General features: G+C 50.6%; 14 protein-coding genes across 14 annotated transcripts; 8 read left to right on the top strand and 6 right to left on the bottom strand.

Moving 5' to 3' along the window:
* Positions 1 to 819: 819 nt before the first annotated feature.
* M437DRAFT_50668 (uncharacterized protein) lies at positions 820 to 2,281 on the top strand (the record flags this gene model as incomplete). Its single annotated transcript, XM_041022054.1, has 2 exons — positions 820 to 915; positions 968 to 2,281. 2 exons carry the CDS (start codon positions 820 to 822, stop codon positions 2,279 to 2,281), a joined length of 1,410 nt encoding a protein of 469 aa, XP_040878864.1.
* A 547-nt stretch (positions 2,282 to 2,828) lies between these two features.
* M437DRAFT_51016 (uncharacterized protein) lies at positions 2,829 to 4,183 on the top strand (the record flags this gene model as incomplete). The annotated part of the gene is made up of 2 exons (XM_041022112.1): positions 2,829 to 3,926; positions 3,980 to 4,183. Coding segments are annotated over 2 exons (1,302 nt in total), but the record flags the coding sequence as incomplete, so codon positions are not given.
* Positions 4,184 to 4,386: 203 nt separating this feature from the next.
* On the bottom strand, positions 4,387 to 5,302 carry M437DRAFT_50734 (glutaredoxin; the record flags this gene model as incomplete). Its single annotated transcript, XM_041022068.1, has 2 exons — positions 4,387 to 4,467; positions 4,526 to 5,302. 2 exons carry the CDS (start codon positions 5,300 to 5,302, stop codon positions 4,387 to 4,389), a joined length of 858 nt encoding a protein of 285 aa, XP_040878862.1.
* Positions 5,303 to 6,959: 1,657 nt separating this feature from the next.
* On the top strand, positions 6,960 to 7,630 carry M437DRAFT_85285 (uncharacterized protein; the record flags this gene model as incomplete). The annotated part of the gene is made up of 2 exons (XM_041028268.1): positions 6,960 to 7,046; positions 7,124 to 7,630. 2 exons carry the CDS (start codon positions 6,960 to 6,962, stop codon positions 7,628 to 7,630), a joined length of 594 nt encoding a protein of 197 aa, XP_040878861.1.
* A 2,699-nt stretch (positions 7,631 to 10,329) lies between these two features.
* Positions 10,330 to 10,809, bottom strand: M437DRAFT_50588 (uncharacterized protein; the record flags this gene model as incomplete). Its single annotated transcript, XM_041022034.1, has 1 exon — positions 10,330 to 10,809. A coding segment is annotated over one exon (480 nt), but the record flags the coding sequence as incomplete, so codon positions are not given.
* A 646-nt stretch (positions 10,810 to 11,455) lies between these two features.
* On the bottom strand, positions 11,456 to 12,464 carry M437DRAFT_50690 (uncharacterized protein; the record flags this gene model as incomplete). The annotated part of the gene is made up of 2 exons (XM_041022060.1): positions 11,456 to 11,895; positions 11,954 to 12,464. The coding sequence occupies 2 exons, from the start codon at positions 12,462 to 12,464 to the stop codon at positions 11,456 to 11,458; spliced, it is 951 nt and encodes a 316-aa protein (XP_040878859.1).
* An 899-nt stretch (positions 12,465 to 13,363) lies between these two features.
* M437DRAFT_76008 (uncharacterized protein) lies at positions 13,364 to 14,952 on the top strand (the record flags this gene model as incomplete). The annotated part of the gene is made up of 6 exons (XM_041026532.1): positions 13,364 to 13,415; positions 13,608 to 13,691; positions 13,748 to 13,835; positions 13,890 to 14,264; positions 14,398 to 14,781; positions 14,835 to 14,952. 6 exons carry the CDS (start codon positions 13,364 to 13,366, stop codon positions 14,950 to 14,952), a joined length of 1,101 nt encoding a protein of 366 aa, XP_040878858.1.
* A 302-nt stretch (positions 14,953 to 15,254) lies between these two features.
* Positions 15,255 to 16,289, top strand: M437DRAFT_50998 (uncharacterized protein; the record flags this gene model as incomplete). Its single annotated transcript, XM_041022109.1, has 3 exons — positions 15,255 to 15,500; positions 15,555 to 15,897; positions 15,985 to 16,289. 3 exons carry the CDS (start codon positions 15,255 to 15,257, stop codon positions 16,287 to 16,289), a joined length of 894 nt encoding a protein of 297 aa, XP_040878857.1.
* Positions 16,290 to 16,433: 144 nt separating this feature from the next.
* On the bottom strand, positions 16,434 to 16,775 carry M437DRAFT_50600 (uncharacterized protein; the record flags this gene model as incomplete). The annotated part of the gene is made up of 1 exon (XM_041022039.1): positions 16,434 to 16,775. One exon carries the CDS (start codon positions 16,773 to 16,775, stop codon positions 16,434 to 16,436), a length of 342 nt encoding a protein of 113 aa, XP_040878856.1.
* Positions 16,776 to 17,276: 501 nt separating this feature from the next.
* Positions 17,277 to 17,672, top strand: M437DRAFT_76005 (uncharacterized protein; the record flags this gene model as incomplete). Its single annotated transcript, XM_041026531.1, has 1 exon — positions 17,277 to 17,672. The coding sequence occupies one exon, from the start codon at positions 17,277 to 17,279 to the stop codon at positions 17,670 to 17,672; it is 396 nt and encodes a 131-aa protein (XP_040878855.1).
* A 170-nt stretch (positions 17,673 to 17,842) lies between these two features.
* Positions 17,843 to 18,213, top strand: M437DRAFT_50535 (uncharacterized protein; the record flags this gene model as incomplete). Its single annotated transcript, XM_041022023.1, has 2 exons — positions 17,843 to 18,068; positions 18,131 to 18,213. The coding sequence occupies 2 exons, from the start codon at positions 17,843 to 17,845 to the stop codon at positions 18,211 to 18,213; spliced, it is 309 nt and encodes a 102-aa protein (XP_040878854.1).
* A 313-nt stretch (positions 18,214 to 18,526) lies between these two features.
* On the bottom strand, positions 18,527 to 20,062 carry M437DRAFT_85279 (galactosyl transferase GMA12/MNN10 family protein; the record flags this gene model as incomplete). The annotated part of the gene is made up of 3 exons (XM_041028267.1): positions 18,527 to 19,226; positions 19,286 to 19,574; positions 19,630 to 20,062. The coding sequence occupies 3 exons, from the start codon at positions 20,060 to 20,062 to the stop codon at positions 18,527 to 18,529; spliced, it is 1,422 nt and encodes a 473-aa protein (XP_040878853.1).
* Positions 20,063 to 20,840: 778 nt separating this feature from the next.
* On the top strand, positions 20,841 to 21,606 carry M437DRAFT_50900 (uncharacterized protein; the record flags this gene model as incomplete). The annotated part of the gene is made up of 3 exons (XM_041022092.1): positions 20,841 to 21,267; positions 21,318 to 21,419; positions 21,470 to 21,606. 3 exons carry the CDS (start codon positions 20,841 to 20,843, stop codon positions 21,604 to 21,606), a joined length of 666 nt encoding a protein of 221 aa, XP_040878852.1.
* A 3,332-nt stretch (positions 21,607 to 24,938) lies between these two features.
* Positions 24,939 to 26,030, bottom strand: M437DRAFT_17297 (uncharacterized protein; the record flags this gene model as incomplete). The annotated part of the gene is made up of 1 exon (XM_041018898.1): positions 24,939 to 26,030. A coding segment is annotated over one exon (1,092 nt), but the record flags the coding sequence as incomplete, so codon positions are not given.
* Between the last annotated feature and the right edge of the window lie 545 nt (positions 26,031 to 26,575).

Genomic DNA, 26,575 nt, shown 5'->3' with positions numbered 1-26,575 from the left:
GTCTGAGTATCGGGAAGCGCGTAGGACCATTGATTGAATTGCATCGACGTCATGTCGTCGAGTACAGCCATGTCAACATAGGCACGGGAGGATATGTTTGCATTGTATGGCGTTGCAGTATGATCAGCCATATCGTTCGAGATATCAATTGCTCATAGTAATACAGCAGGTAGTGGATAGAATCGAGACAGCAACCGAACAGAGATCAGTGAGGAATATGATGTGGAAGAGAAAAAAATATATTGAATAGCGAGTCATTCGGACTGACAGCCTTAGATGCCAAATTTAGGAGGCACAATCATCAACCTACCTCATCTGATGCAATCTACTGGGCAGGAAGATGGTTGGAAGGATTGTTCATGCGGCGGAGGAGTTCTTGGGAGGCTAACAGCCGTTGGCGGATTACCTTGATGTGCGAAAGTGAAGTAATTGAGCATGATCCTTCTGTCGCTATGTTAGGGATACGGCCTTATTCGAAGGCTGTAGGCAGAAGCAGGCGGCGTGGTGAGGTAATGACTTGTCTGGGCATGTCTTGGAAGATTGCTGAGCATGGCAGTGTGCAGCAAATTAGCAACGATGCGCAGTCAAGAGTGGAGCGCAGGATTCACGATGGGTCGTGTATGAATCGGAGGGACGTGTGATGGTCGAAGGAGCCTCATCCTTCCTGCTTGGGCGTGGTCCTCACTGCTCAAGTCGCGGAGAGTCGGCCAACCAAGGCAGGCGCGCAGTGACCACCTGTCCACCCTGATTGCTGCATCGTCATCAACCAACAAAGCATACCTGCCGATTGTCTACCACTGAGACGACGTGCACTTCAACATGAAGAGCTTTTGGGCTTTGCCCGCTGTTCTGCGCGCCGCAGTCGCCGCCCAGAATTCTTTCAGTGTGCAAGACGATGTTCTTGCCTTCCCCCAGGTACAAGACGCAGACGCCCTCGATCTGATTACACCAACTGATTGCCCTGTAGTTCTCGGTCGACTTTCCAGAAGGCCATGTTTCCTCTCTGCAGGCTCAGGAGAAACTTGACCCCTCTACATCTGACTCCAACTTTGATCTTTCTCATCGAGACACGAATCCACAAGACTCAGACAAGCCGCAATACCACTATGAGGAACTCGTTCTAGCCAACCAACACTACTTGTGTCAAATTCCACGTCTGCTCGACCAACCACCTTCATCACAACCCAACGAGACCCTATCTAAGCAAGACCATGAGAAAGAGCTGGCTCGCGCAAACACCAGAGGCTGGCAATTGCTCAAGGGCATGCAAGGCAACTGCATCTATTACTGGAGTGGATGGTGGAGCTATAGATACTGCTACGGCCAGGGTGTCAAGCAATTCCATCAACTGCCTTCCTCTCACGGCGTTCCTGTATACCCTCCTGTCGAGGATCCCGCTGTACCCGGTTTCATGCTTGGCGCTGTCCAAGACCAACCGCGCCATGATAGCCAAGAAAACCTATCCGAGGACAAGGCTGTCGGCAAGCTCGAGACCCGCGGAGAGAGCAGGTATCTTGTACAGCGCCTGGCTGGTGGCACTGTCTGCGATTTGACGGGCAGAGAACGCCGCATCGAAGTCCAATTCCATTGCAACCCGGCCACTGCAGACCGTATCTCGCTCATAAAAGAGGTCGCAACCTGTGCATATCTCATGGTCATCCAGACCCCACGACTTTGTAACGACATCGCCTTTCAACCTCCACAGAAGGACCGCGCAAACAAGATTGCTTGTTCACCCATCCTCGATCAAGACCAAGTCCCCGAGTACGAAGCTGCCGTTGCCGCTGCTTCTGATCTTCTCGGCGATGACATACCTAATCCCTTGGCTGGTTCGCAGTCAAAAGCCCCTGTTACTATCGGTGGTATCACCATTGGTGCTCATAAGTGGATTCCTGAAGGCAGCAAGATTGAAAAATCAGCCATCGTGGGAGGCACCAAGGACAAGTTTGTCGAAACCATTGCTGACAGCTTCGGTAAGGCCATGTCGGCAGATGAGCTGAAGAGGCTCGGCCTTGGTGATGCAAAAAGTGTCGAGACGCTGAAGAAGGAGTTGGAAAAGATTGCAAACGGTCAAGGCTGGGAGCTTAAAGTCTTCGATACTCCCGACGGACGCGAATACAGAGGCGTCTTACTCGGCGATGAGGAGCCAGACTCGGCCAAGACAAAAGCTGCTGAGGTGACTGATACAAAGAAAGCTGGAACCAAACCCAGCGACGATGCTCCGTCTGATGATGACCGCGGCTCAGAGGGCTCTGAAGAGACGTATAAAGACGAGCTTTGAGGAATATTCCCTTCACTTGAACATTCATTGCACTGTACTTTTTATGATACCACTGAGTTATTGAATACTTCTCGCTACACTAGGCGAAACCTGACCTTCACCATGCCGTATGAATTGTTTTGTTCTCGAAGTAGATGTGTCGTCGCAACAACCTTCCATACACAGACACTCGACTGTGACTGCCAATTCGAGAAAGTGTGGGGAGACCGGCAAAGAAGCTCGTTTCTTGCCCTGAAGTAGAGAAGTATCGCGTGCATGGATTTCGAACACAGATCCCAGTCAGCGGAGAGAGATGCCTCTTATTCTTTGAATCTCTGTTATCTTTCTCTGCTCCAGCATCCTCACTGGGCTGTCAGCTGTATCTTCTGCTTCGTTCCGTCATTCAATTCTCGAAAAGCATTACTATTCGGGCGCTTGTCCGGATCACGGAGCGCTTGAACGGCTATCTACGTGGACTGTCTACCGCCATCATCTTGACGCAATTTTCTGATGAACTATTCCGAGACTTGCCTTGTACTGGAGAGCGAGAAAGTGTGTTCAAGCTCTTGTGAACATGCAACCATCAACATTGTCTTCTAGGATTAAAGAATCTGCGGCAGGATTAACAAGAGACCTAGTCTTCAACTCTACCAACGGCTATGGCGCTGTGGAAACGACAAACGAGCTCTCGACGCTGAGGAGTGATTGCAAACTTTCTAGTATATCATCACACGGAACATCATCATCGCCACAACTGACTGAGCCTTTGAACAACCGACAACATGACGGGAATGGATTGTTGCGATATACAAAATTCGGACACGGTCTTGATGCTGATCCAGATGCTGGAGAAGAGCTCTCTCATTTCTTGCTGCAGAAATGCAACATGGAAGTTTCCAGTGCAGCGAGCTCTCGATCGGGTTCAACCTTGGACCTTACGTTGAAAGGCGGAGATGAGGGGGAGCGGTGGCACAGTAACCATCTCAAAAGAAATGACAGTTTTGAGCCTGAGATGTCCCGGTCGAAACAAAAATCGCCGGCGCAGGTGTGGCATACAGACACGCAGCAAGATCACCATCGTGACAATGCGACACTAGACTCCGTTGACTCGAATGATCATCTTGGACAATCTCCCTCCAAGACGAGCGATTACAATCACCAAAGGCTGTTCTCAGGAGGTCAAACTTCAGAATTCGCTGTAAAAAGTACTTCCGATACAGAAACCGCACGACGAAAAGAGAGAGCACTCAGCAGGCTGCATCTTATCTTCTCACAGATGCCTGCCGTGATCCAACCGCAGGGTGCTACGAATTTGAGGCAGGCAGACTCCTTCGAATCATCTTACAATCAGCTCTGTGGAGGAGAGGACGCACAGGAGTGGGCCGAGTTCGAAGCATCACTGTTTCGTGCTTACAGCGGTCAGACACAAACCGACGAGCAGTTGATTTCGCAAGTACAGCAACATGAACAGAACTCGGCTATGCTCACAGGGAGGCCACCATCGTTGAGAGCCAACCTGGGCCAAAGTCATATATTGCGACATTCGGAGCTGTCAAGGGACATCTTACCACAGCAGAAACAAGCAGCGACGAACAAGGACGAGGAGCAGTCAACGGATAAGGAATCGACAGCTGAATTTCATTGTCCATGGGTCGATTGCCATAGTGTAAGTTCTTGAAGTTATAACAGTACGCAAATTCTCGCTGACAAGATCGACAGAAATTCCAGATGTGGACCGACTATATTCGAAGCACAAACGATACAGACTCTTTCCGGTGCGTACACACTGGTTGCGAGCTCGAGTTCGCCGCTGAAGGAGAATGGCGCAAGCACGTTTTGATTGCTCACCACGATTTGGTTCCTACAGTCCAGCCGGTTGCCGAGGCTGATATGGAAGCTGCTTGGGAGAAAACTCAGGCTTAAGAAAAGTACTGCATATAATATTGATGTACATATCGTAAAGCTGGTATACCAACAACCATGATGAGACTACGGAAAAATCGTTGCATTGATGGTATCGAAAAGGCGTAATCGTCTATGTTTGAGCGTAAGAACATTTCGGTAGAGTAAGTAACATGAATCTTTTGAGGGTCAAGGTCTGGTGCATTTTGAAAGCTGCCAGCGAACTAAGCAGCAGGACCACCCTTCTTGCCGCTGACCGAGTAGTCGCTCAAGAAGTCTGGGTCGTTCTCGAACTCTTCCTTGAGCTGTGAAACAAAGTTAGCGGGAATGGTCAGGGCCGGGGATATCAGCGACTGCACTTACAATATCGAGACCACCAACCAGCTCGCCACCAACCCAAACTTGAGGGAAGGTAGGCCAGTCTGCAAACTCCTTGAGACCCTGTCTCACGTCGTCGTCGGCCAAGATGTTGAAGAATCCATAACGGACGCCCTTCTCCCTAAGAAGACTGACAGTTTGGCGGGAGAAACCACACTGCGGGGCCGAAGGGGTGCCCTTCATGAATAGCATGACGGGAGCAGCCTTGACCAGCTCGCCGAGTCTGTTGTTCAATTCCTCCTTGCTCGTCTCAGGGTTGGCCTCAGAAGCCGAATACTCGGGGGCGGTAGTTTGGTCGTTTGTTGAGGGTGCATAGGCAGACAGGTTCTTTGCATTGCCTCCTTCGGGCTTGTTGACAAGCTGTGCTGGAGGCAAGCCTGCACCGCCAGCGTTGCCACTGCCGGAACCAACATGCTTCTCTACCACGGCGCGCACGCGAGAGGCGTCTCCGCCAGAGATGGTCTCGAGGACCTTGCCGGCCTTCTGAATGACAATGTAGGGGACCTGGGTGACGTCGTAGTGCTCACTGACATCGCTGAGTTCTTCGGCATCAAGAGCCAGGAAGGTGATGGTGGGCGGTGAACTAGCAGTGTAGGTGGAGGCAAGAGTAGCCAGGACGGTGGACATCTGCTTGCATGGCTCGGCCCACGGGGCATGGAAGTAGATGACCAATGTGGTCGACTCTGGGAGGTTGTTGGTGTGGTTGGCGAAGTCGGCATCTGAGGCGACCTCAGTCAGCGTGCAGGGATTTGAAGCGGCCATGTTGCGACGTGTGAGCTGTCGTCTAGTGTGAGAAGGCGGTGCGATGCGTCTTGGTTGTCCTGGTATGTCTTTTACTTGGCTATGTGCTGCTTGTAGTTTCTTGCGCACTCGCTTTTGTCGCGCGACCGGCCAGCCCAGTCTTTGGTGGGGCCAAAAATGGCGTCAGCGTGAATTCACATATCATGCTGTCCCTACAACCCTGCTCCATCACAAGTCATCATCTTTCTCGTTCCGAAAACTAGACCATGACTTCTCCGCTTTGCCAGCTATGTATCAATGCATGAACCAGTCATCTAGACCAACTCACGTCTCGCTCCAATAGGTGCGTCGATCGGCTTGCTTCGGGAGACTGGCGTTGGACGAGTCTTTGAGAGAAGATACTCGAGTAGCCGTCGCTCACACCGTCAATCCCATTGGAAACGAATAACGAGTTTACCAGAGTATGCTCGAAGTGAAATCAGCAATTCTTCACCAGCGCTCACCATCGCGACGAGCGGAAAGAGGCTAATTACTACAGCATTGTGTATGGAGCAATTACTCGAAAATTCCAGGTAGCCTCTCTATCAAGCAAATCGATCTTTGGAACCCAACAAGATCGCTGGCCGAAGAGGCTTTGTTCGATTCAGCCACAGAACACATCACCCAATTACCAAGGGCACAAGCCTGTCTCGTAACACGCGGCTTACTGAGTGCGTGCTGAATCGACTGACGAGGCTGTGAGATGGCATGACTAAATCCAAGTCATGAACGCCACCAATGCATCGCAGTAACATGGTGGTTGGGGACCAAAATGAGGCCAGTCCCGAAGGCGCAGTAAATCACTGCCACAAAGGAAAGATTGCATCCATATGAGAAGCCTGGACAATTTGCCGTCGCACAATACTGTCCATTGTCCAGCCTACACAGTGCTGCAGCTCATGGCTGGGCAGGTACAGGCTGCACTTGCACCAGTGTCAGCAAAAAGCTTTCACATGGATCGTCGAAGCGTTCGTTTCAAGGGTCAAGCAACGGACGTACGCGTAGGCGTTCCTGGACTAGGCGAGAGGGTCCGCCTGTCGCGCACATTTTAGCGTCACAACCAGACGTCGCCTGCCTATGCTCACCGTCAAGGTTCGATCACCAGAGACGCGCATCCTGTGTGTGCTCAGACGACGCTCTCGAAAAGTTGAACAAAAATAGAGGCCAAAGACTGTATGTATTTTATTAGCCGAAATTTGTTACTCTAACTCTTGAAACTGCGATGCAGCTTTCGACAGGGTTCCTTGCATCAAGGCGGGCCATAACGAATGCTAAAGCTTCTGGGGAATGGGGAATCATGCACCAATTGCATCTCCAGTTGGCCTTGCAACTTGGGCGGCCAGCCACGCAATAATATAGCGCCAGACACTAGTAAACTCGGAGCTTGTTTGGACACGCCAAAGAGGACGTAAACCTTCTATTTACAGTCTAGGCTCTGACAGCTGCATGTTTCTCCATCGCCATAAAACCCCTGGTCCTCACTAGCTATCGAGCAATCACTCATTCCTCGAAGTCCATTCTCTCGTTCTTGCATTCCTCTTGCAAATTACTTTCGCTACATATCCAAGGCTCTCTCGAATTGCCATTCCCAACTACACCAAATTCTAATCTCAACTTTCATCAACAACAACACATCAACATGCGTACCGCTTTCTTCGTCAGCGCTTTGGCCAGCACTGCCTTTGCTGGTGGCATTGTCACCCAGATCTCAGACGGCCAGATCCAGGTAAGTTCTTTGTTCTATCCTTGTCCTTCTTGATGATCAAAATAGAACAAGAGCATCATCAACTCACATGATATCAGGCTCCTGTCACTGAGGCTGCTCCTTCTGTCGTTGCTTCAGCACCCAGCGCCGCTGCCTCTGTTTCCTCTGCAGTTGAATCAGTCTCGAGCGCTGTTGTATCGAGTGTTGTTGCCTCTTCCATCTCCTCGGCTGTCGAGTCGAGCGCTGAGGTCGCCCCTGTCGCTACTTCTTCGGCCCTCTCAACTCGCATGCCTGTCCCTATCATCAACGCAACCACTGAAACTTCAGTATCGGCTGCCAGCACTCCTGCTGCTGTCGTCCCCTCTGCTGGCGTGAGCACTGCCCTCGCTGGCGGCAACTCAACCAACGGCACTATCTCCAGCCAGAGCCTGAAGGCATCGTCCACTCTTGCTTCCACTACCAAGGCTGGTTCTGCTTCTGGAACCGCTTCTAAGTCCTCTGCCAGCGCATCTGCCTCCGGAAACGCTGCTGCCAGCGTTCATCAGACCACCACTGGTATGGTTGGTGCCCTCTTCCTCGGTGCCATCGGTTACCTCGCTCTCTGAGCGCAGATTCACTCAATTACATGAGTCTTGATTGGTGACTGCATCGGAGCACAACACAGGGAGGCTAGTGCTGTACTATTTTGCTACTTAATCGGGGCGTGGCGCAAATTGCAAAGGATTGGGACTTACGGTTAATGGCTCTTCTTCGATGCAGAGAGCTAAAAGAGCGAAATGCTCTCGCTTTCTTCATAATTCTCTTCAAAACTTCTCTTTCTTCTAGCTTGTAAGATCAAATAGAGCAAGCACAATCAAAATTGAGTTCAAATCACCAACGACTTTTGACCTGATGTACGCACTTTCTCACGCCTGGAAGCGATTATTTTCCTTGATTCAGTTTGTACGTGTACAAGTAGTGTCAAGGCGTGCATGCAGATGAGACTCTTCGAATCGATTTGCGACCAATCACATAATAGTCATCAGAAATCGAACAGATCACGCTAGCTTGTTATCGTGTCACTATATCCTCGCGTAGTGAAGTCTGTGACTTTTACCGTACTCAAAATACAGCTCAGAGCAGAATATAGACTACAAGAGCAGGGTTCTTCTAGGAAGTAGAGGCATATCCATGAAGGGCTAATAACTAGTCACCTCTTGGATACTATCTATTTCCTATTACCAATATGGCTTCCTATGGCTGTACACGCTACACACTCCACTGGAGTACACGCAGAGGACAAGATTATCCAAGAATAAATACATGCATTGGCAAGCCAGATGAGATGTCGACCAGGCAATGAACCGCTCTGTCATGGTTTGCAAAGTTGGAATGAGGATAGTATACCCGACCTTTCCCTTGACATAGCTTGCAACACTACATACCTGTATATGCAATGAAATTATTCACTCAATCAGAGGCTACCGCTATTATTCTCACCAAGCACGCGCTTCTTCGAATTCAAGTTTCACTTCGAATCGGCCAGGGATATTCCCACGCCCTCCCACGTCCAGACCACACCCAGACCACGCAGTCTCCAATTATCGACGTTCGACATGAGGGCGGATCGTGAGGACATTCGACGCTTGCTCATGCCTCATAATCTGGAATGATTGTTCTGCGTGGACCTGTCAGAGCCGCACAGACCATTTGCACGTGAGATTCTCTAGGCTTACTGCTTTTGGCTCAGCTAGACTTCTCGTTGCAAGATCAGACCTCCCGATCTTGCTCTTTCCAGAACAAAGAATCAACTTCCAGCGGTATATGCGACCGACCGTCCTATTGTCTGTCGAATCTCCTTGCCACAGTCCACGTATCGCCATAAAATGCCCGCATGAAGATTTGGGATCCTGTGCAAGGATGAGATCTCTGCTTATCCGAAATTCTTCTTCAAGCAGTTCATTTCGTTCGTTTCTCGTGAGCCGCGGTTATTCAGCAAGATGTATCACGACCAGACGATAGCATCGCCTTTGCCGCACATTCGATAGCATCAATACTAAGAATCTTTGACCATTGGTACAGGCCCTTCTAAGCAGGAATGACTCTCTCATAGCTCCAAGGCGTGTGCAGCACCGGCTGCCGCTGCAGTGCGCATTGCCCTTGCTCCGACAGTAGAGGTCAAATAGCTCGCAAACTGCTGCAACAGAACTGATGTATCGGACTGTGAGCCGTGACACACGGCTAGCGATGTGGGAGACTTGAGAGCGGCATAAGCTTATCCTGACGTCCAAGGTAATCTTCGAGAGCGATGTTGACTTCTCCACACTTCTCAGGGTTTGCTTGTCTTCGAAGATGTGGAAGACGAGGACACGGATGGCCAAGATCTGAGTGACAAGATTGATGTCGAACCAGCTGATTTTCTCTTCACTTTGGACCTGCTTTGTTCTTGAGCTTGCGCAAGTGCTGATCCCGAGGGCTCCTTGAGAAGCAGAAGATTTAAGAGGCTACTCATGCCTTTCTTTTCGTCGTTCTTCTTAGGTATATTCTTCTGCTCGTTTGACTTGCTCGATTGAGTGCGGCTGGTAGGCATGATGCTATCACTGAGGTTGTCTCTGGCCTGAGCGAAACCTCACCTAGGGATAGCTTATGTAAAAGACGCAGCGGAGTCCGTAAGACGGAAAATTGGTCTTTGCCCTGATTCATTGAGCAAGGCAGCTGCTCGACAAGGATCTGGAAAAGTGCAAGGATTTGGTGAGCTCAAGCGTCGCGCCATCAAGCCACCCGACCCGTCAACTTCGAGGTGCGGTTCGTATAGGATGACTGCAGTGTTGCATGCCCTGTCTTAGGTTATACATCTTTATGTAGTGTGGGACAATATCACTGTCTATTTTTGGAAATCTGGGTTGCTGGTATGCTACTTGCTTGACAGCGAATCCAAACGATAAGTTGAACCGTGTTGACCTCGGTCTCGTATCGGAATAATTGAATCAGCTGTCGCAGCGTGTGTTGTGAGCATCTTGCAGCAGCCGACGATTGGTTGTCCTTCTTCGGACTGCGTAGTGATCCTTGCTTGGTGTACAGTGATCGATTTTATCACAAGTAGATCATTTTTCCAAAGCGAACACACTCAGCTGATTAGCTGGTCAAAGTGATTGTACAATCTCAGATTTATGTACTGCCTTGAATACCAAGAAGAACGAATAGAAGAAGAAAGAGTAGACCAAATGCGACTCCCAAATCATAGGCAGTTGAGATAGATCATTCATTTGTCTGCTAATTCAAGATGACCTACTGTCAACAAGCTGATGAGGCTGTTGTGTGACAACTAAAGCTTCCAAGTAGGAAGAACCATACGTCCAGTCCATTCGGTCACGCTGGTGTCCCAAGCTTCAATCTCCCTGTCGAAGCCCACCTGTCGAAGACTCTCAGTGACGATGGTGCGGCCCTTAGCACTGATATTGTTGAGTTGATCGCGAATACCAACGAGAGGCTTCTTCAATCCTCCGATGACAATCAGTCCTTCATTGATAGCAGTGAGTGCATCACCGAAGCGACCTTGTTCGATCAGATTTCCTGAGACCTGCTCTTGAGTACGAGCAGACTCCATAGCAGACTCGACAACATCAGTGCATTTGCGAATTGCTCTCTTGATAGGATCAACGGTAGTGGCTATGGGACCGCTGGTGTTGATGTTGTGGATCTCGGTGTTGAGTTGCTTGAGAGCAGTTTCGATGGCTGCTGTCATCTCGCGTGTCTTCACAAGGTTGATGTGGAAGCTTTCAAGATCTTCAGTAGTGAGGTACCTGGGCTTATTAGTGTCTTGTTAGGATCGACAGCCGGACGCCAGAATACTTGTAAATCGGGCCTGGAGGGTCATCATCCTTGGCCACCATGTCGATGTTTGTTTGTGCTTCAGCTGAGAAGCATCCGAGACTGGCTGGAATGAGTGCTTCGAGGTGTCTGGCCTAAAGTACGTGAGCCACAAACATCAGCAGATCAAGTGGAATCATCGACACCTACTTGAATCAAGACCGACTGCGTGACAACACTACGAGGTTTGGACCGACAGAGATGTCAAGATGATGTGTTGAGGAAGTGCAATTAGGATGAGAGAGAGAAACCCTATTCAAGACCATCGCTTGTGATAGTGAAGGAGACAGTTGTCGAGTGTGAAGGTGAAGTGATCAGATTGTAGAGAGTCGACAATAGTGAACAAGCAACTCACAGTCATTTCACTCGTCTTCCGGACCATTCTATTCACAGAAATTTTTGCAGTTTGCAAGTGATGAAGGTAGAACCTGTGATTATGTGAACAAGTACTTTATGGTAGAATGATTAATTACATTAGCTTGGGAGGCGGCAAGCTATATTGTGCCTCTTTAAGATCAGTAGCGCCTTGGTTGGGAGCAGAACAAAAGACCAGATGATGCATGTCAGTGAATGGCATCGACTCAAATCTTGTTCAAAGTACCCTTCCATGGTTCGCCGTAGCCTAGTGACTTTTTCAACTCTGCCAGTCTCTCACCTTTTGCCACCCATCTCTCTTCGAGCCACTGCGCAATCTCACTATCCGTTGTGGGCAGAGAAGTCAACTCAAAGCGTCGAACGTGAGCATACATCCGATAGTTCTGTGCCAGATTGGGCTGGAAGACAGTTTTGAAGAAGGATGGTGGGGACATGAACTTGTCATGTTCAGCATAGGCGATTGTGACATCGTATACAGCCTTCACATGAGGCGTCTTGCGCAATTGCTGAACAGTAGCGACAAAGCCTTTTGTGCGAGGATGCAGAGTGTGCTGAGGTGTTGGCTTTCCATTGGATTCACACCACCGGGTTGCTTCTGCATGCTTCTTCGGCCTGTATCGTGTCCCTTCACTGAAAGACACAAGCCCTGTGGGAAGTCAGTCATGTCAATGCGGTCATTTCAATATTGCGAGAATAACACATACAGATAGGCCAGCGTCCTTTTTGAATGCCCCCGAACAGCCGCTTCATCTCTTCTTTGTCCTCAGCCCACTTGCGACTGACTAGTGGCATTCCCATGACCAGCAGACCCCAACCTAGTACAGGGACCCATTTGAGTGCGTCTTTTGCAAACCATCGACAGCGACCCAACATGCCGGCGCGAATAGCCAAGGCTTGAATAAGATAGAAATCGGACCATTCTATGTGGTTTGCGACGACGATTGCACTTTCACCAGCAGGCAAGTCATCGCCGGCTAAAATGATGTCGGCTCCATTCGAGTCCTCGCAGATGCGCTGCACTCCACGCCATACCGATTCTGCAATATTAGAGGCCAAATGGTAGGTATAGGTGGGAAAGATAAAGGCGAATGGGAGGAGGCAGGACAGCAGAAGGTCGGCGATCACGACATGTGCTAACCAGGGTCCAAAGGTCAAAAAAACAAAGCGCAGAAGCAAGAACAAGCAAGCAACGATTTGCCTGTTCAGGGAGGCCATCTTGCCAAGGGCTTCGGCGCCTTGAAACACAAGTGCTGGCTGGCTGCGTCCGCGGTACAGCAGAAGTGGTTACGTTGTTGGAGCGTCACCGCTGGAGCTCGGTCAAGATGTGAAGAGGAGAATAGAGAGATCCGGCGGGACGGCTCGCATAGGCGGCGCGCGCGCGACATGGAGGCATGAAAAAGGGCAAACACTAGATTGTTTTTGGCTTGGGCGATCGCTGGTCGCCGACCTCGACTCCACTCTGGCGCAACATGGCCATCCTCTCATCTCTCGCTTCTGCCATGACAAACTGCTTTTTCCTCTTCTATCACTTCTCTTGAGAGCAAGCCCATCAAGACTTTAGATATACAGCCCAACGTACGGACGTGTGGGTTGAGCAGCAGCAGCAGCAGCAGCCCTACAGCAACCACAACGTCTGAGGCGTCCTGTCGTCCTGAGACTTGTCTTGTCTCTCCCTGCGCCGGACGAAACGGTTGTCCTCTTCCGTTGTCCCATTTGTCCCAATCACCTGCCCTGGTACGGTTCCGGCCGAGTTGAGATTTGGTGTCATCACGTTCGCGTCGCGCAAGAAGAGGAGTTTGCACTTATACCCTTCTCAATCCCCAACAGCACTTTTTCCATATCATTTTGACCAAATGTTCTAAAGTTGCTGTAAGTTGCACTGTCGTCCATCCCAGTCGCACCTGCCACGCTTGATACGTTGTCTGGCGTCCATGGAAAAGCTTCCTCGCTCGCATGACAAATGCTGTCGATGTGCCTTGCGGATCTCTCCGTAGATCGTCATTGTCCTGCTCATAACGACTGACTTGTCCCCCAGCGTTCCAGACCGTCGCGATTCGCCAGCGCCTCTTCGATAGTCAAATCTTCTGTACCGACAGTCTTGCGCTAACCTAGACATGTCGGCACCTAACGTTGGTCCCCAGGCACCGAGTAGCGCTCATGATCTGGGTACGTTTGCACGTTTTATGTATATCATAGAGCCTCCCCTCCCACCGACCCCAGTTTTATTTCCTTCCTGCCCCTGCTAGCCTTTTGTCACAAACCACTTTTCGTGCATCATGGCTCAGGTCTCGATGCAATCCGTGTCGCCAGACGAGCCACTCCCCGACAACAATCCAGCGCTGATGTATACGTCTCCAGAGAGCCAGCACTCTTCTGAGAGAAGTCCGCTGTCGAACTTTGGTTTCTTGAAAAACCTCGGTCTCGACAAGAAGCAAACAAAAGGTAGGCGACGCTTGACAAATTTTGCAGCAAACGTTTCGTCTCTTACGCAGGTGCAGATGGAGCAGCCCCCAAACGACGTGGGCCCAAGCCCGACAGCAAACCTGCTTTGACCCGCAGACAGGAATTGAACAGACAAGCTCAGAGGTATGCGGGTTGATGATGCTGTCAGTCCGAACATTTCCGCCTAACCATTTTCAGAACACATCGAGAACGCAAGGAGATGTACATCAAGGCTCTCGAACACGAAGTACTTCGCCTCAAGGAACTCTATGGATCGAGCGTCTCCGATCGTGACGCCGTTGTCAATGAGAACAAGCGTCTCAAGGAACTTCTCTTGGCCCATGGCATCCCACTTGACAGTCTGCAATCGCTCCCAGCGATGCGCGGCATGCCTGCCTCTTACAACGGCAGCTCCAGCGGCAGCATCTCCGGTAGCTACCGTCAAGACTCGAGTACTGCTGGCTTCAGTCCTCCTCCTCTTCGCTCCCACGATTCTCAGCCAATGGCTAGCGCAAGTCAATTGCCCGCCCAACATCTGGATTACGACCAGATCGGTATTGACTTTGTTTTGACGTACGACTCCCAAGGACAGCCCTATCATAGGGCAGCCTATCCCTCACCCCCGCCGAACCAATAGTTCACATCGTTACCTCCACTGCCGCTATTGTATCGTCTCGCGATTGGGCTGACGTCGTCCTTTGCGTAGGCTCGAACGGCCCTGTATGGATCACATGCAATACCTTGTAGTCCGCTCACACAACCCTGAGGGACAGCCAATTCACCATCCTATGGAGAGGCCTGACGACGCAGAGTACGAGCACATGTGCGGCCACGCATTGATGGCGACGTGTCCTCCGGCGTCACACATCATGAACAAGCCCGGAGACCCATACGGTCACAGAATGCCTGATCTCAAGGCTCCAGACCTCATGAAGCTGTTGGACCTCAGCGCTCAGCTGCCCCTCGAGGGTGAACTCACGCCCGTCATGGCGTGGATGCTGCTTCTGCAGGACAGCAGAGTTCCGCAGATGACGGCTCAGGACTTTGAGCTTGTCAAGGCTGACCTCGCTGGAAAGGTTAGATGCTACGGGTAAGTGATGATAGATGGTGAAACCATGGAATGTCTTAGTAACAGTGTTGCAGCTTTGGAGCCGTGTTGGAAGAGTTCGAGGTGCGTGATGCGCTCAGCAATCTCTTCATCGCAAAGGAGAACGTGTCTGTTGCCCAGGTTCCCATGCCTCAACAGATCGAGGTGTATTGATCAGTGATGGGAAAGGCGTTGGGGTTCGGCAACAAAGCAAGGGAGGGATTGGCAAATCATGATGATGCATATTTTTACAGAGAATAGCTATTTTGGAATAATTGGCAATCACAAAGGCAGCAAGGATAATCAAAAGTCGATGCTAAAAATACGCGTGCTCGCTGATGCAGCTGAAACAAGATACCCCACAAAAGGCTGCGCGTAACCACGTCAGAGGGAGGAGAGGACCCCTAGAAGTAAACACTTGCATCGATTCCCAAGCTCTCGACAGAACCTCAAACTACAAACAGGAACATATCAAGATGGCTTCAGCACACGATCTAAGTGCCTGGGACAAGGATGGCAGAGTCTTTCTCTTTACATCGCTGACGGCCGGATCCTCGCACATCATCACGGCAACCTCACGCATCGAGACAATTCTCAATGCCAACAGAATCCCCTTCATGGCCATTGACACGGCGACAAATGAACTAGCCAAGAAGCTTTGGGGTCGTCGTTCTCGAGGCAAAAAACTTCCTGCCCTGGTCAAGGAAGGCTTTGTGATAGCTGTACGTAGGCTGACTGTCTTGCGAGCTACAACCTACTAAAGCTTGGTGACACAGGACCTCGAAGAAGTCGAAGAATGGAACGAGTTTGGCGAGATCAAAGAGAACATAGGCGATATCCCACCTGCCAGCTCTGCCCCTGCGCCCGGCGGTGAAGGAGTAACCACTCGAGCAACCATGCACCCCACCACCCAACCTCCTGCCCAACTCCCTATTAAGCCTACCGCTACCGCCGCAACCACCGCAACAAAACCAGTCGACGAGAAGCATGAGTCTCTGCAATCACCCATGGCAACACTGTCCATGAAAGAAGCTGCTACCGAGGCCGCGAGCATAGGCGCAGCACGCAAGGGTCCTGAACCAGGCATCAACGATACCAAAGTCGCTCCACTCAAGTCGAGTCTGGCCGAAGCAGATGCTGCTACCAAGCCTGAGACCATGAACACATCGTCCGACTCCAAAGCTGAGAGCATCCGTACTGCGGAAGACACTGCCGCCCAGACCTCCAGCACGCCGGCACCTTTGGACCCAGAAGAATCATCCAAGGCAACATCATCTGCACCTTTGACAGCCGTCGATTCAAGTGATGCTTCCGTCGCAGCCACTCCTGCAGGTACTATCCAGCAGAAACACAGAGGAAGTAGTGTTAGCACTGCAGATCCAGAGGAAATCAAAGAGTTGGAAAATTCTATTGCTATTCCTGAAGCAGACGAGGAGGATGAAGAAAAACCAAAGACACAAGATCAGGAAGCCGCTGTTGCGGAACAGGCGTCGGTTAGTGTTCAAGATTGAAACCTTTGATTTATGGTATTGAGTCACGTCTTCCAGGCAGCATGTTGCATAGCGTCTTGATTTGTTGTAATGCAAAGAATATGAGATGAATATGTACATAACATCGAGTGTACAAGAAGAATTTCTTTCCTCCTTGAGCAGAGGCTAAGCACTCTTCTCTCCAGTGTATCGACTTCTCAGCCTTCCCTCTTCTGAAGCCAGCTCGGGAGCAGGTATGATGCCCATGTAGGACATCTCAGACGACTTGTCAGAGTCGATGGGTGGATTGGCATGCTTCCACCATTGCGTATGCTCGTTCCTTCCATCTCTGATTGCGTAACCTGACCTTCTTCCACGACTCGAGCAGGTGAAGCGAAACAAGATCCATAGAGCTATTGCGAGAGCGACCAAGCTGACTACGCTGAATGTGATGATGACGGCCAAAGCGACCCCGGAAACATGAATTGGCTCTGAAGATGTTCCGAGATCGAATGTTGGTGTGGCCATGACTGTTGACTTGAGTGATGGTTGTATGTACAGATCAGAGTCCCTTATGTTGTGGATAAATGATGAATTAAAGATTGAAGAAATTGGTAAGTCCTGGCATGGTAAGTAATTCTTCGAAAAGGGGACAGCGCATTGAAGCAGAGTCTGCGAACTGGCAGGCTGTTCATACAAAGAGGACAAAGAAACGTGATATAAACCTCGAGGCACATGTTCCAGGCGTATTCAAGACATGATCTATCCTTGATGACCTTGTCACCGTCGATCAAGATTCATGAGTGAGACAGCAAATTATGAGTAGATTGGTCACAAAACCTTTGCGGATACTGCGAAAGAGCAGATGGTGTAGTCTCCATCGCAAGGTGCAGGAAATTCGAACAAAGAACTTACATATCTCCTGAGAAAGCAGCGACAACCGGAAACGGAAGTGCATTTCGAAGATTATATCTATTGTAGCCTTACAACTCAACAATATTGGCAATATCCACAATAAGCAGAACAACAATGTGTTATCACAAACTGTACATCTTCACGACATGTGGACATTCGTGTATGAGCAAGCAGCCATTGATCATGTGCAGACATGCATCAATCTCGCCAGTTTCGACGTATTCAACAGGATGCGAGCTAAAAACACACCCGTATCAATGCAACAAGATCGAAAGCCTGTGCTGGACATGCCAGCGTCGACGAAGCGAGCTTCTGGGGCAGCTGGATCAACAGCAAGTGGTGCGATACAACGAATGGCAGTGGAAAGTCAGTTATAGTGCACCGCAAGCAATGCTGGCCGAAAAGGATGCGATTGATAGAAAAGTCGAAAAGCATGCGGAAAAGATGGCTCTGAAAAAGGAAAAGAGCAAGTCGGGAAGGATGTCTTGGAGGAAGAGTAATAAGAAGTGAGGCGGCTGTGATTGGTCAGATTCTGGGCTGTACCGCTTTCCCGGACTTCGCGCGCATCGCTTGGTGCAGCAGTGACGGCCATCGAGACGACGACGACGACGACGAAGAAGAAAAGACGACGAGCAATCGTATACCAATTCTATCCACACTCACATACACATTCGCCCAAGATGCCGACACCCGAGTCAATTCAGTTCCGCATGCAAAAGCCCAAGGTGCCGCCAACATTCGAGGGCGTCGACTACGACAACAACTTGCAGCTCAAGGCAGCCCAGGATGCCGTCCTGCGCGAGCAATGGGTTCAGAGCATGATGGCCCGCCTACTCAGAGAGGAGATGGGCAAGTGCTACTACCGTGAGGGCGTCAACCACCTCGAGAAGTGCGGCCACCTCAGAGGTCAGTACAAGACCCGACATCCGCCCATCCTACCATCAATTCGTGCGCTGACACCTTGACAGAGCGCTACCTCGAGCAATTGAAGCACGCCAAGGTCAAGGGTTACCTCTTCGAGCAACAGAACACTACCCCCACCAGCTCATAAACCCCATACTACTCATCGAGCCCCATCCAACACTCCTCATCTCTCGCGAACCTTCTAGCCGACCACCTTCTTCCTCTTACTTCTCGGAAAACATCTCCTTTTCTCCTTTTGCGCACACAACATACCGTCACTTTCTGTCGCCGACTAGCCACTTACTCGCTCGCACTTGTACACTCGATACTTACATCCGGGGAGATGCACACTTCCAAGGGAACAGGGCAAAGGCAGGCACAAGAAATCAACATGGATCGTTTGCAAATGTATACATGACTCCGAAATTTCCCCCTTGTATCCCAATCGTCCACTTTCAATATCATGACTCCTTCTTCTCCTCATTGTCCTTTTCTGTCCCTGTGATTTCCTTCTTTTTGGACTTGAGGAAGGAAAAGGCTCCGGACACGCCATCCTTGAACTTCTCCCAGTTGTTGCGGTTGAGCCTGTTGCTCAGTTGGCGATAGTTGTACATCTCACCCCAGCAGTCTCTTCCCCATTCACAACCTGCCATGTTGACGACAAAGTCACGGTCGTGCTCGTGATAGTGAATGTTCATGTCCTCGCCGTTGTCGCCGCACGCGCCTGGAGGGAAACTGTTGACCTTGCGCTGAGGAATGAAGGCGAGGTGAGGCCGCACCCACGGCTGGTTGGTGTACATGTACTCCAATGCATCTTGCTCTTTGTGTTCCCATTCCATGTGCTTCTGTTCGTAACCCACAGGATCCCACCAGATGTCGAGCAGGCGATCTGTCCAGGCCGAACGCTTGACAAAGAAGGATCCCAGGTTGAAGCCGCCGCAGTCCTGGGGAATAATAAGGTTGATTGAATCGGGCTTGCCGTCTCCAATGGGTGACAAACTTTCGGGATCCAGGTAGGATGCAGTAGGAGGGTGAGAGATGTTGAGGGGGTTGTAGAAATTGATGTCGCGATAGACATTGTCGTTCAGGTTGTTGAAGATGTGCTGTTGAAGCGAGTATGAGGGTTCCATGATGAACGTGTTGAGATCCAACCACCAGAACCTGCACAAATCAGTAAGCGTGTCCTCTTTTTTTTGTCAATCATAGCAGTAAGAACTCACCACTCGGCCTGGGGGTATTTGCGCATGGCGTTGCGAATTGTGTCGACCTTCTCCCAGCTCTCTCTCCACTCGTGCGCATAGCGTTTCTTTGTGCTCATATCAACAATTTCCAACTCATAACCCCAACGACGCACGTAATTTTTCTTGTTGCGCACACTGTCGCGCTCAATTGCCCATTCGCGAGGCCCCTTCCACTCCATGACTCCTCCTCCCATATTGGCTGCCAGAATGACGACGAACTTGCTGCCGCCGCCCAGCCATGAGCTTCTTCGGTACCAATAATGCAATGCTGTTTGATCGTGTCAGTGAGCTGAGACTTGGTCCTCTTCTGCTGGGTGACATACGTGTGGTATAGAAACAGATTATAAGCAACAAAAGGACCAGAACCAAGACAAATCGAGGCTTTGATCTTAGCATATGGCGACCAAGCATGGATTTCATGTTGGCAAGGTAGCCTCCTCTTGCGGGAACCCATCTGCCTCTGCCCGCCTTCTCCTTTTCGGCCTCACGCTCGTCCCTAGGGCCGTTGTTGAAGAAGGGCAGACTCGCCGAGATGTTGCGCATGTGCTTGCCAAAGAAGCCCGAGCCGTGCTCTTGATATGCTGGGTATCCATTGACTTGATTGCTTCTTGCTTGGGCGGAAGCCCATGTGACTGAGTGGTTCTGACTGTACGAGGTCACGGGGGTGGAGCTTCTGCTCTGCGCAAAATTGGCATTGAGTCCAGGACTTGCCCAACCGCCGCCCCGTTTGGGTGAAGGAGAGCGAGAAAGCGACATGGTGGGGCGTCTAGTGATGTGTGGACAAGCTGTGTGTGATCAGGTTCAGGGCTAGCGCATGGCGGACGAAGGCCAGAAAGAAAGAAGCCAGCCGACTGAGGATCCTGGGATGGGGTGTCGCAGGAGGATGGTCGAGTCGAGTAGATGTTGCAGCGGATGGGAGAGAAAAGCAGTCTCAACGGCCAAACAAAGAGAGTGCCAGGGGTTGCCTGTTCTCGCTGCAGCTACGTTTAGCTTTTGGGTCGGTACTTTGGGGGCTTCCTGCCAGATTGAGCGCCTTGGCGGAGCCTGTGCGACGAACCACCTTGGAGTCTCATCGCTCCTTCCCTGCACCCTGTCTACTCGAGTCCTTTCCGAGTCAGCATCCTAGTCAATTTTTAGCATCCGTGTTTCTTTGTCATCTGCACGCAGTGAATCCTCTGAACAAGTGCTATACGGACTACGAGATTTCATGCTTTTGGTCGGACCCTGAACTATATCTATATATAAGCCCCTTTACTTGCTATCATCAATCATGTGAAGTACCGTATTGTAGCACTTGATCCAGCTGATTCTTTGGTGACTTTGACTCAAAACTACCTGCCCGGTGGAGTTCCATGTTGCGTTTGTCTCAATGATTTACTCGAGCGAGCAAGACTATGGGCAGGGGCGACCAACGCTATTTCCATTCACATAAAGTGACTTTGCGAATTTGACGACAACAAACAAGCGAGCACCCATTTCAACAATCAAAGCAAAACCTCGCCCTACTCAAACACTTTCAGTATAACCACAAGACATGCCTCCTCGCACTCATGATCCCTTCAACGATGCACCACGGCGTCCCACATCGCGCGCAACAAGCCACTTGCACGACACATACAGCTCCGGCGGCCATGCCTTGCGGGCTAACCCGGCCGCGCGCAGCCTCTTTGCCCCAGCATTATCAAGACGTCCTACCACGACCGGCACCTCCTCGACACATCTTAATGAATTGGTTCTCGAGGACTCAGATGATGCGGGAGACAGGATGAGTAGGCGTACTGCTGCTGCTGGAAGGGCAACCCGAACCAGACGAGCCAGAGCAGCTACTGAAACGACCATCGAACCTGACGAAGAGAATCAACCTGAACCTCTTCGAGATATGGTGGTGAGAGATGAAAGGGGTAATTATTTGCACGAAGTTCCTGCTTTGGGAGAGATTACGACTGGCGCTGAAGATGAAGGTATGATATCCAGTAATATATTCGACTTGACTTGCACTAACGCCCACGAGATGTTGAAGAAGAACGACGTCTGACAGCTCTCGTGCAAGAGTACTGGGCATCAGGAGCTGCCGCTGGTGGTGGCAGAAATAGCAAGAGGTGGGATGAGCATGGTTTGTCCTCTTCTTCCACCTTGTTTTCACTAGCTGACGAATGATTGCAGAACTTGAAAGACCCAAAGCAGAAGTCATGGCTCGACTACGGGACTCTGTGGGCAAGGCACTCATCAACGAGCAATGGAGATATGAGCCAAGTGACTACATGAAGGCGTTATTGGTCGAAAACCATGGACGCGTTTGATGATTATGTCCCTTCTTTTTTTTCATTCATACGCGACCTCGATACCCCTAGATTATTCACATCAAAGTAGTGTTCAAAACATGAAAAGACTCAAGCTGATACTTGGAAAATATTTAATTGTTTTTTGGCCGATTGGCTACATTTCTCCAGACTAATACATCAAGTTCCAACTATTAATCGCTGAGTTCAAATGCATCATCGGCTGTGCCAGTTCCTGCTTTGATGTTGTTGCTAACATTGGTGGCGGACATATCCGACACCTCATCATCATCTTCTTCTTCCTCATCGAAGTCTTCAAGTCCCTCATCTTCATCTTCTTCCTCTTCTTCTTCTTCTTCTTCGGGATCGTCTTCGTCATAGACCTCTTCGTCTTCGAAATCTTCAGGATTTTGAGCATAACCCCCTACAAATTCTTCACCTTCGTCGTCAGCATCCTCGCTGTCCGCCTCATCGTCATCATCATCGGCAAACGCTTCTGTGTCGACCATGTCATTGACATTGAATGTGCCATGATCCGAATGATCGACCTGTTGCAGGTCTTCAGGTTCATCGTCTGATCCCAGATCAACATACTCGTTCATCGCGTTCTGAGCCAGGTTTTCAAGATTGTTTCCGTGCTCTCTAATGTCTGATGCAGAAAGCGCTGGGTCCACTGATTCGGCAAAGAAAGTCGGCTCGTACTGCCATGCAGAAGGTTCAGGGGCTTTGTGCAAAGCAGCGAATTGGGCCATGCTGTTAGTCGCTTGGATGTTCCCCTGTCCTTCTGAAGGAACAGGAAGAGGAGACGACGGAGCTTTCGCTGTGGACAAGGCCACAAAGCCCTTTCCGGCTGAACGACTGGGTGATTGAGAAGCTCCAGGCGTCGACAGTCGAGATGGACTTCTTGACCTGGATTCAATCTTCTGCCTCGCCTTCTCAATGGCCAGATTGTACTGTGCTCGAGGCACGAAACGACTCTCTCTCAAGCGATAAGCAGGGACGTCCGGAGATGCTGCACCAGGTCTTGCGGAGCGCAATCGAGCGAGTTCGCGGGCACGCTCCATTGATGGCGATGTCAGGGAAAGGCCTGCTTCTTCCTTTCGCCTGATATCATCTTTTCGCATTTCTGACCTATACCATGCACTTGAGTCTGCCATGGCTTGTCTAGCGGCTCGCGCCCGAGCAAAGAGCTCTTCGTCTTCTTGCCGCGCTTTGGACAATGATGTAGTAGCTGTCGGACCACTGCTAACAGGCTTGATAACAGCACTTCCAGAGGCGTGTGGGCGTGCAGATTCTGACGGACGAGCTGCTACAGCTAATGGTGGCGTCTGAGATTTTTTGTTAGGAGGCTGTGCTTGTACTTGGGCTTCTTCGCTGTCCTCTCTCAAGCGTTTTTTGGCCTGCGGTGTTGGATTCGTCTCTCCCACAGGATTGATTCCCAAGGCCTTCAAGCGGAAATAGTTCGATCGGGAAGGCGTACTGGATATAGCAGGACGGTTTTGTGATCCAAGCATGCTGAAACTGAGAAAATTGGATCGTGGAGTTGCAGCTGGCTGCTTTCGTTTTGGCGTCTCGAGGTCAATGTTATCCAGACTCTTCAATCTCTTGTTTCCATGTGAGTCCCTCATTATAGACTGATCTCTTTCGTCTTCCAAAGGTGTCTGACCGTCGGTTTGAGAATCCAGACTGAGTCGAGAATCTCGAAGGCTCGCTCCGAGATTCACAGTTGACCTTGTAGACTTCAAGAAATCATCAACAGCATCTTTTTCAGCAGCTAGCTTCCTTTTAAGCTCGCGCGCACTTTGATCCTTCTTGGCGCGCTTGCGACGTTCTCGGCCCTGTCGTGCCAATCTCCTTCGCCAACAGATCTCACGCCACCTCTTGCCGTATCTATAAGATAGAGTCTCTCTCCTGAAAGTATCTGCAAGGTCCCGGATGCTTTCCATATATAGCTCATCGTAAACTCCCATCACAGTTTGTCGAGCATGATATTCGACAAACTGTCTGATCAATCCTCTGTCAGCATCTAAGACGACCTCTCGAGCGAGCTGTTCAAGTATATCATCTTTTGATTTCACGGGCTTGGGTGGCGGAGCGACAGGAGTCTGCGACACTGGTTCAGCAGGAGACTGAAATAGCGATGCAGTCGAGTTCTTCGTTGTCGTGCTTTCAGTTTTGTCATTCAGTGAGAATGACTGTGAAAGAGGGCTCGGCTTTTTGGGTTGAGAAGGCTGGCTGAAGTTGAACTGTGGAAGCTTCGGTGAAGGAGATGCGCTCACTGATATTTCAGGTGTCCCGTTGACCGTAGGTGGAGGCGATGGAGCTTGCGATACGGCAGGCGGTTCACTGGGCAACGTTGTAGGTTTGCTGAACAGGGAAGCAGGTTTTTGTGTTAGTTCAATCGGTTGCTGTGTCGACTTTGATGAATCGCTGTCATTACTCGTCAACGAAGAAAAGCTGAAAGGGCTTTTTGAAGAGCTTGGTGGTGGCGGTTGAGCAGGTTGTGCAGTCGTTTGGGAGGTAGAAGAGAAGCTGAATGATGGTTTCGGTTGCGACTGGGTTTGAGGAGCTTCAAAAATGGATGACGATGGAGCGGGAGTAGATGTAGTTTGCTGAGTGGCAATTGGGGCAGCATTTCCCCATAATGATGGACCGTTTGCAAAGTTTGTAGGTCCAGCTGCATTACTTTGCGTGGGTAGAGGTTTCAGCGCAGCCTTGTCGTCGTTGGTAGCAGGCTTTGTGAAAGAGAACGGGCTGGCAGAGGGTTTGGATGGTTCGTCGGTGCTAGTGATGACTTCAGAGTTGACAACGGGATCCTTAGTTGCAAAGGAACTGAAATTTTCACTCTTGGGCTGCTGGCCAAAGACAGAGTTGAATGGAGATGCTGCAGCAGATGTCGGCGCCTCTGAAGGTGGATTGACTGAAGGTTTCCCGAAATTGAAGCCTGTGGATGCTGAAGGTTGACCGAAGCCAGAATTTGTTGGCTTTGATTGAGCGAAAAGTGATGGCGGCTGGACTTCTCCAGGTGGTTTGTTGAAAGCAAATGGACTTGCAAATGGAGATGACGTGGGTGCAGCAGCATTTCCGAAAGCTGGCTTAGACGGGCCTTCTGGGATGAAGAGAGAGTCAGGATCGTCTTCAGCTTGACTATCTTCCGCCTGGTCTTCCACATGATCTTCCATCTGACTGTCATAATTGACATCGATCAAGCCGGAGCTTTGCGCTTCTGCTATAGTATAACCACCTATCACAGCAGAGAAACTACGACCCATACGCTTTACCTCGACCAGATCCTCTGAGAATGTCTGATGCTCCAAGCCAGGAGTCTCTGTAGGGAAGGTCTTGCCCTTTACCGAGTCCAGATCCAAGAAATCCTCTCCGCCAGAACTGGATGCCTTAAAGACAAAGCCGAAATGCTGACAGAAAGTCTCGGTCTGTTCGGGATCATCGAAACCAAGTATGCGGGTCATCAAGGATAGGGTGAACTCAACGACCTGACCCTTGAAGCCACGCCAAATAGCGTTTAAAGCAGTTCTTCGGACAAGTTTGAAATAAATCTCCGATACACAAGCCATGAGGTACGAGACTTTGTTGGAGCGGACGAGGTCGAAGAACTGAGCCCAGTCTTCGCGAGCGACTGGGTAAACAGCTCGAGGTTTTAGAGGACCTTGAGGATCCACAATATTTGAAGCGGCGGAGTTGAGATCGAGGGCAATTCTCACGCGTCTATCAGATCTGACAGACACCGGCCAAGTATTAACTCTTTCATCAAGATCGGGTGTTGGGTCCTGAGCTTGAAAAATGATGAGATATGCGCGAAACTCGGCCTCGTTCTTGCATTCTACACGGCCGCGTGAGTCGTCATAGTATTGCATCAGCGACAGGAGGGTACGGTCTAGCTGTTCTCGCTCTTGATACCAGTCGTACTTGTCATATGGCTTGTCGGGTACGGCGAGCTGATGTAGCGACAAGATGTGGAAGCGGGCAATACGTTCGTAGCATTCAATGGCGATCTCGACGTCGGCGGGTTTGGTGATTTGCTGAATGGAAAAGTCGTTGCGGATGGCGCGAGTTCGGTCCCAGACAAAGTGATGTACGCTACCCAGTGATTCGGCATTGGCGACCATTTCGTTAAACAGGTAGTCGACAGTCTCTTTTAGAGTACTTGGAGGGCGCAAGTCTGAAGGCAGTTGCTCGTCGATACCAGCTGCGGCGCGTCTGAACTTCTTTACCATGCGATGCTCGGCGGGAGCACCTTGGTCGTCGAGCTCAGGACCCCAAACATCCTTCTGCACAACACGCTCGAGACGTTCAAACTCTGGGCACATGTCCGGACAGGTTCCTACGGGAGTGATGGCCTCGGCCAGTGTACGCGGCTTGTCGGGGTCGGCTAGGAAGCCCTGGGCAATGGCGTGGATGCGTTCTTGTTCGCGCCGCTTCTTGAGCTGTACCGTGCGTCAGAGAATATCAACCATGGAATGTTGGGAGGGATCGTACAGCCTGGAAGCGGTCGGCGAAGGAGGATGAAGACGAGGCATGACTCGATTGTGCTGGCGTTTGTGTTTGGGCTGGTGCGGCAAAGGGTGAAGGTGTTGGCGCAGGTGTTGTCTTTCCACGTCCTCGGCCTCCTCCTCGCGAAGCATTGTTACCACGGAATGAACCTCTGCCTCCTCTTTCACTCGCGCCTCTCGTCTGAGCATTGAAGCGGACTTGGTTGTTTCCTCGGGCGCGTGGAGCGAAAGATGGACGCGTTGTCTTTGGACCAGCAGGAGCTCCGAATGGTGACGAGCCGCGACCGCGACTGCCACCTCCTCTGCCTCCACTGACAAACGACATGACTGTCGCTGGATCGCTATGTTTGGTAGAGCATGGAGCTTCGTCGACTGCCGCCTCACTTTGAAGTTGGTAGCGCTACAACTTTAGAGGCCGCTTTCAGATGTTGCTGATCCAGAATCCACAGAGACCGCATCCGTCCTAGTATGTCATTTTG

Source organism: Aureobasidium melanogenum, assembly GCF_000721775.1.
Source record: "Aureobasidium melanogenum CBS 110374 unplaced genomic scaffold scaffold_13, whole genome shotgun sequence".
Taxonomy (NCBI): domain Eukaryota; kingdom Fungi; phylum Ascomycota; class Dothideomycetes; order Dothideales; family Saccotheciaceae; genus Aureobasidium; species Aureobasidium melanogenum.
This window is presented reverse-complemented; position numbering and strand designations above follow the sequence as displayed.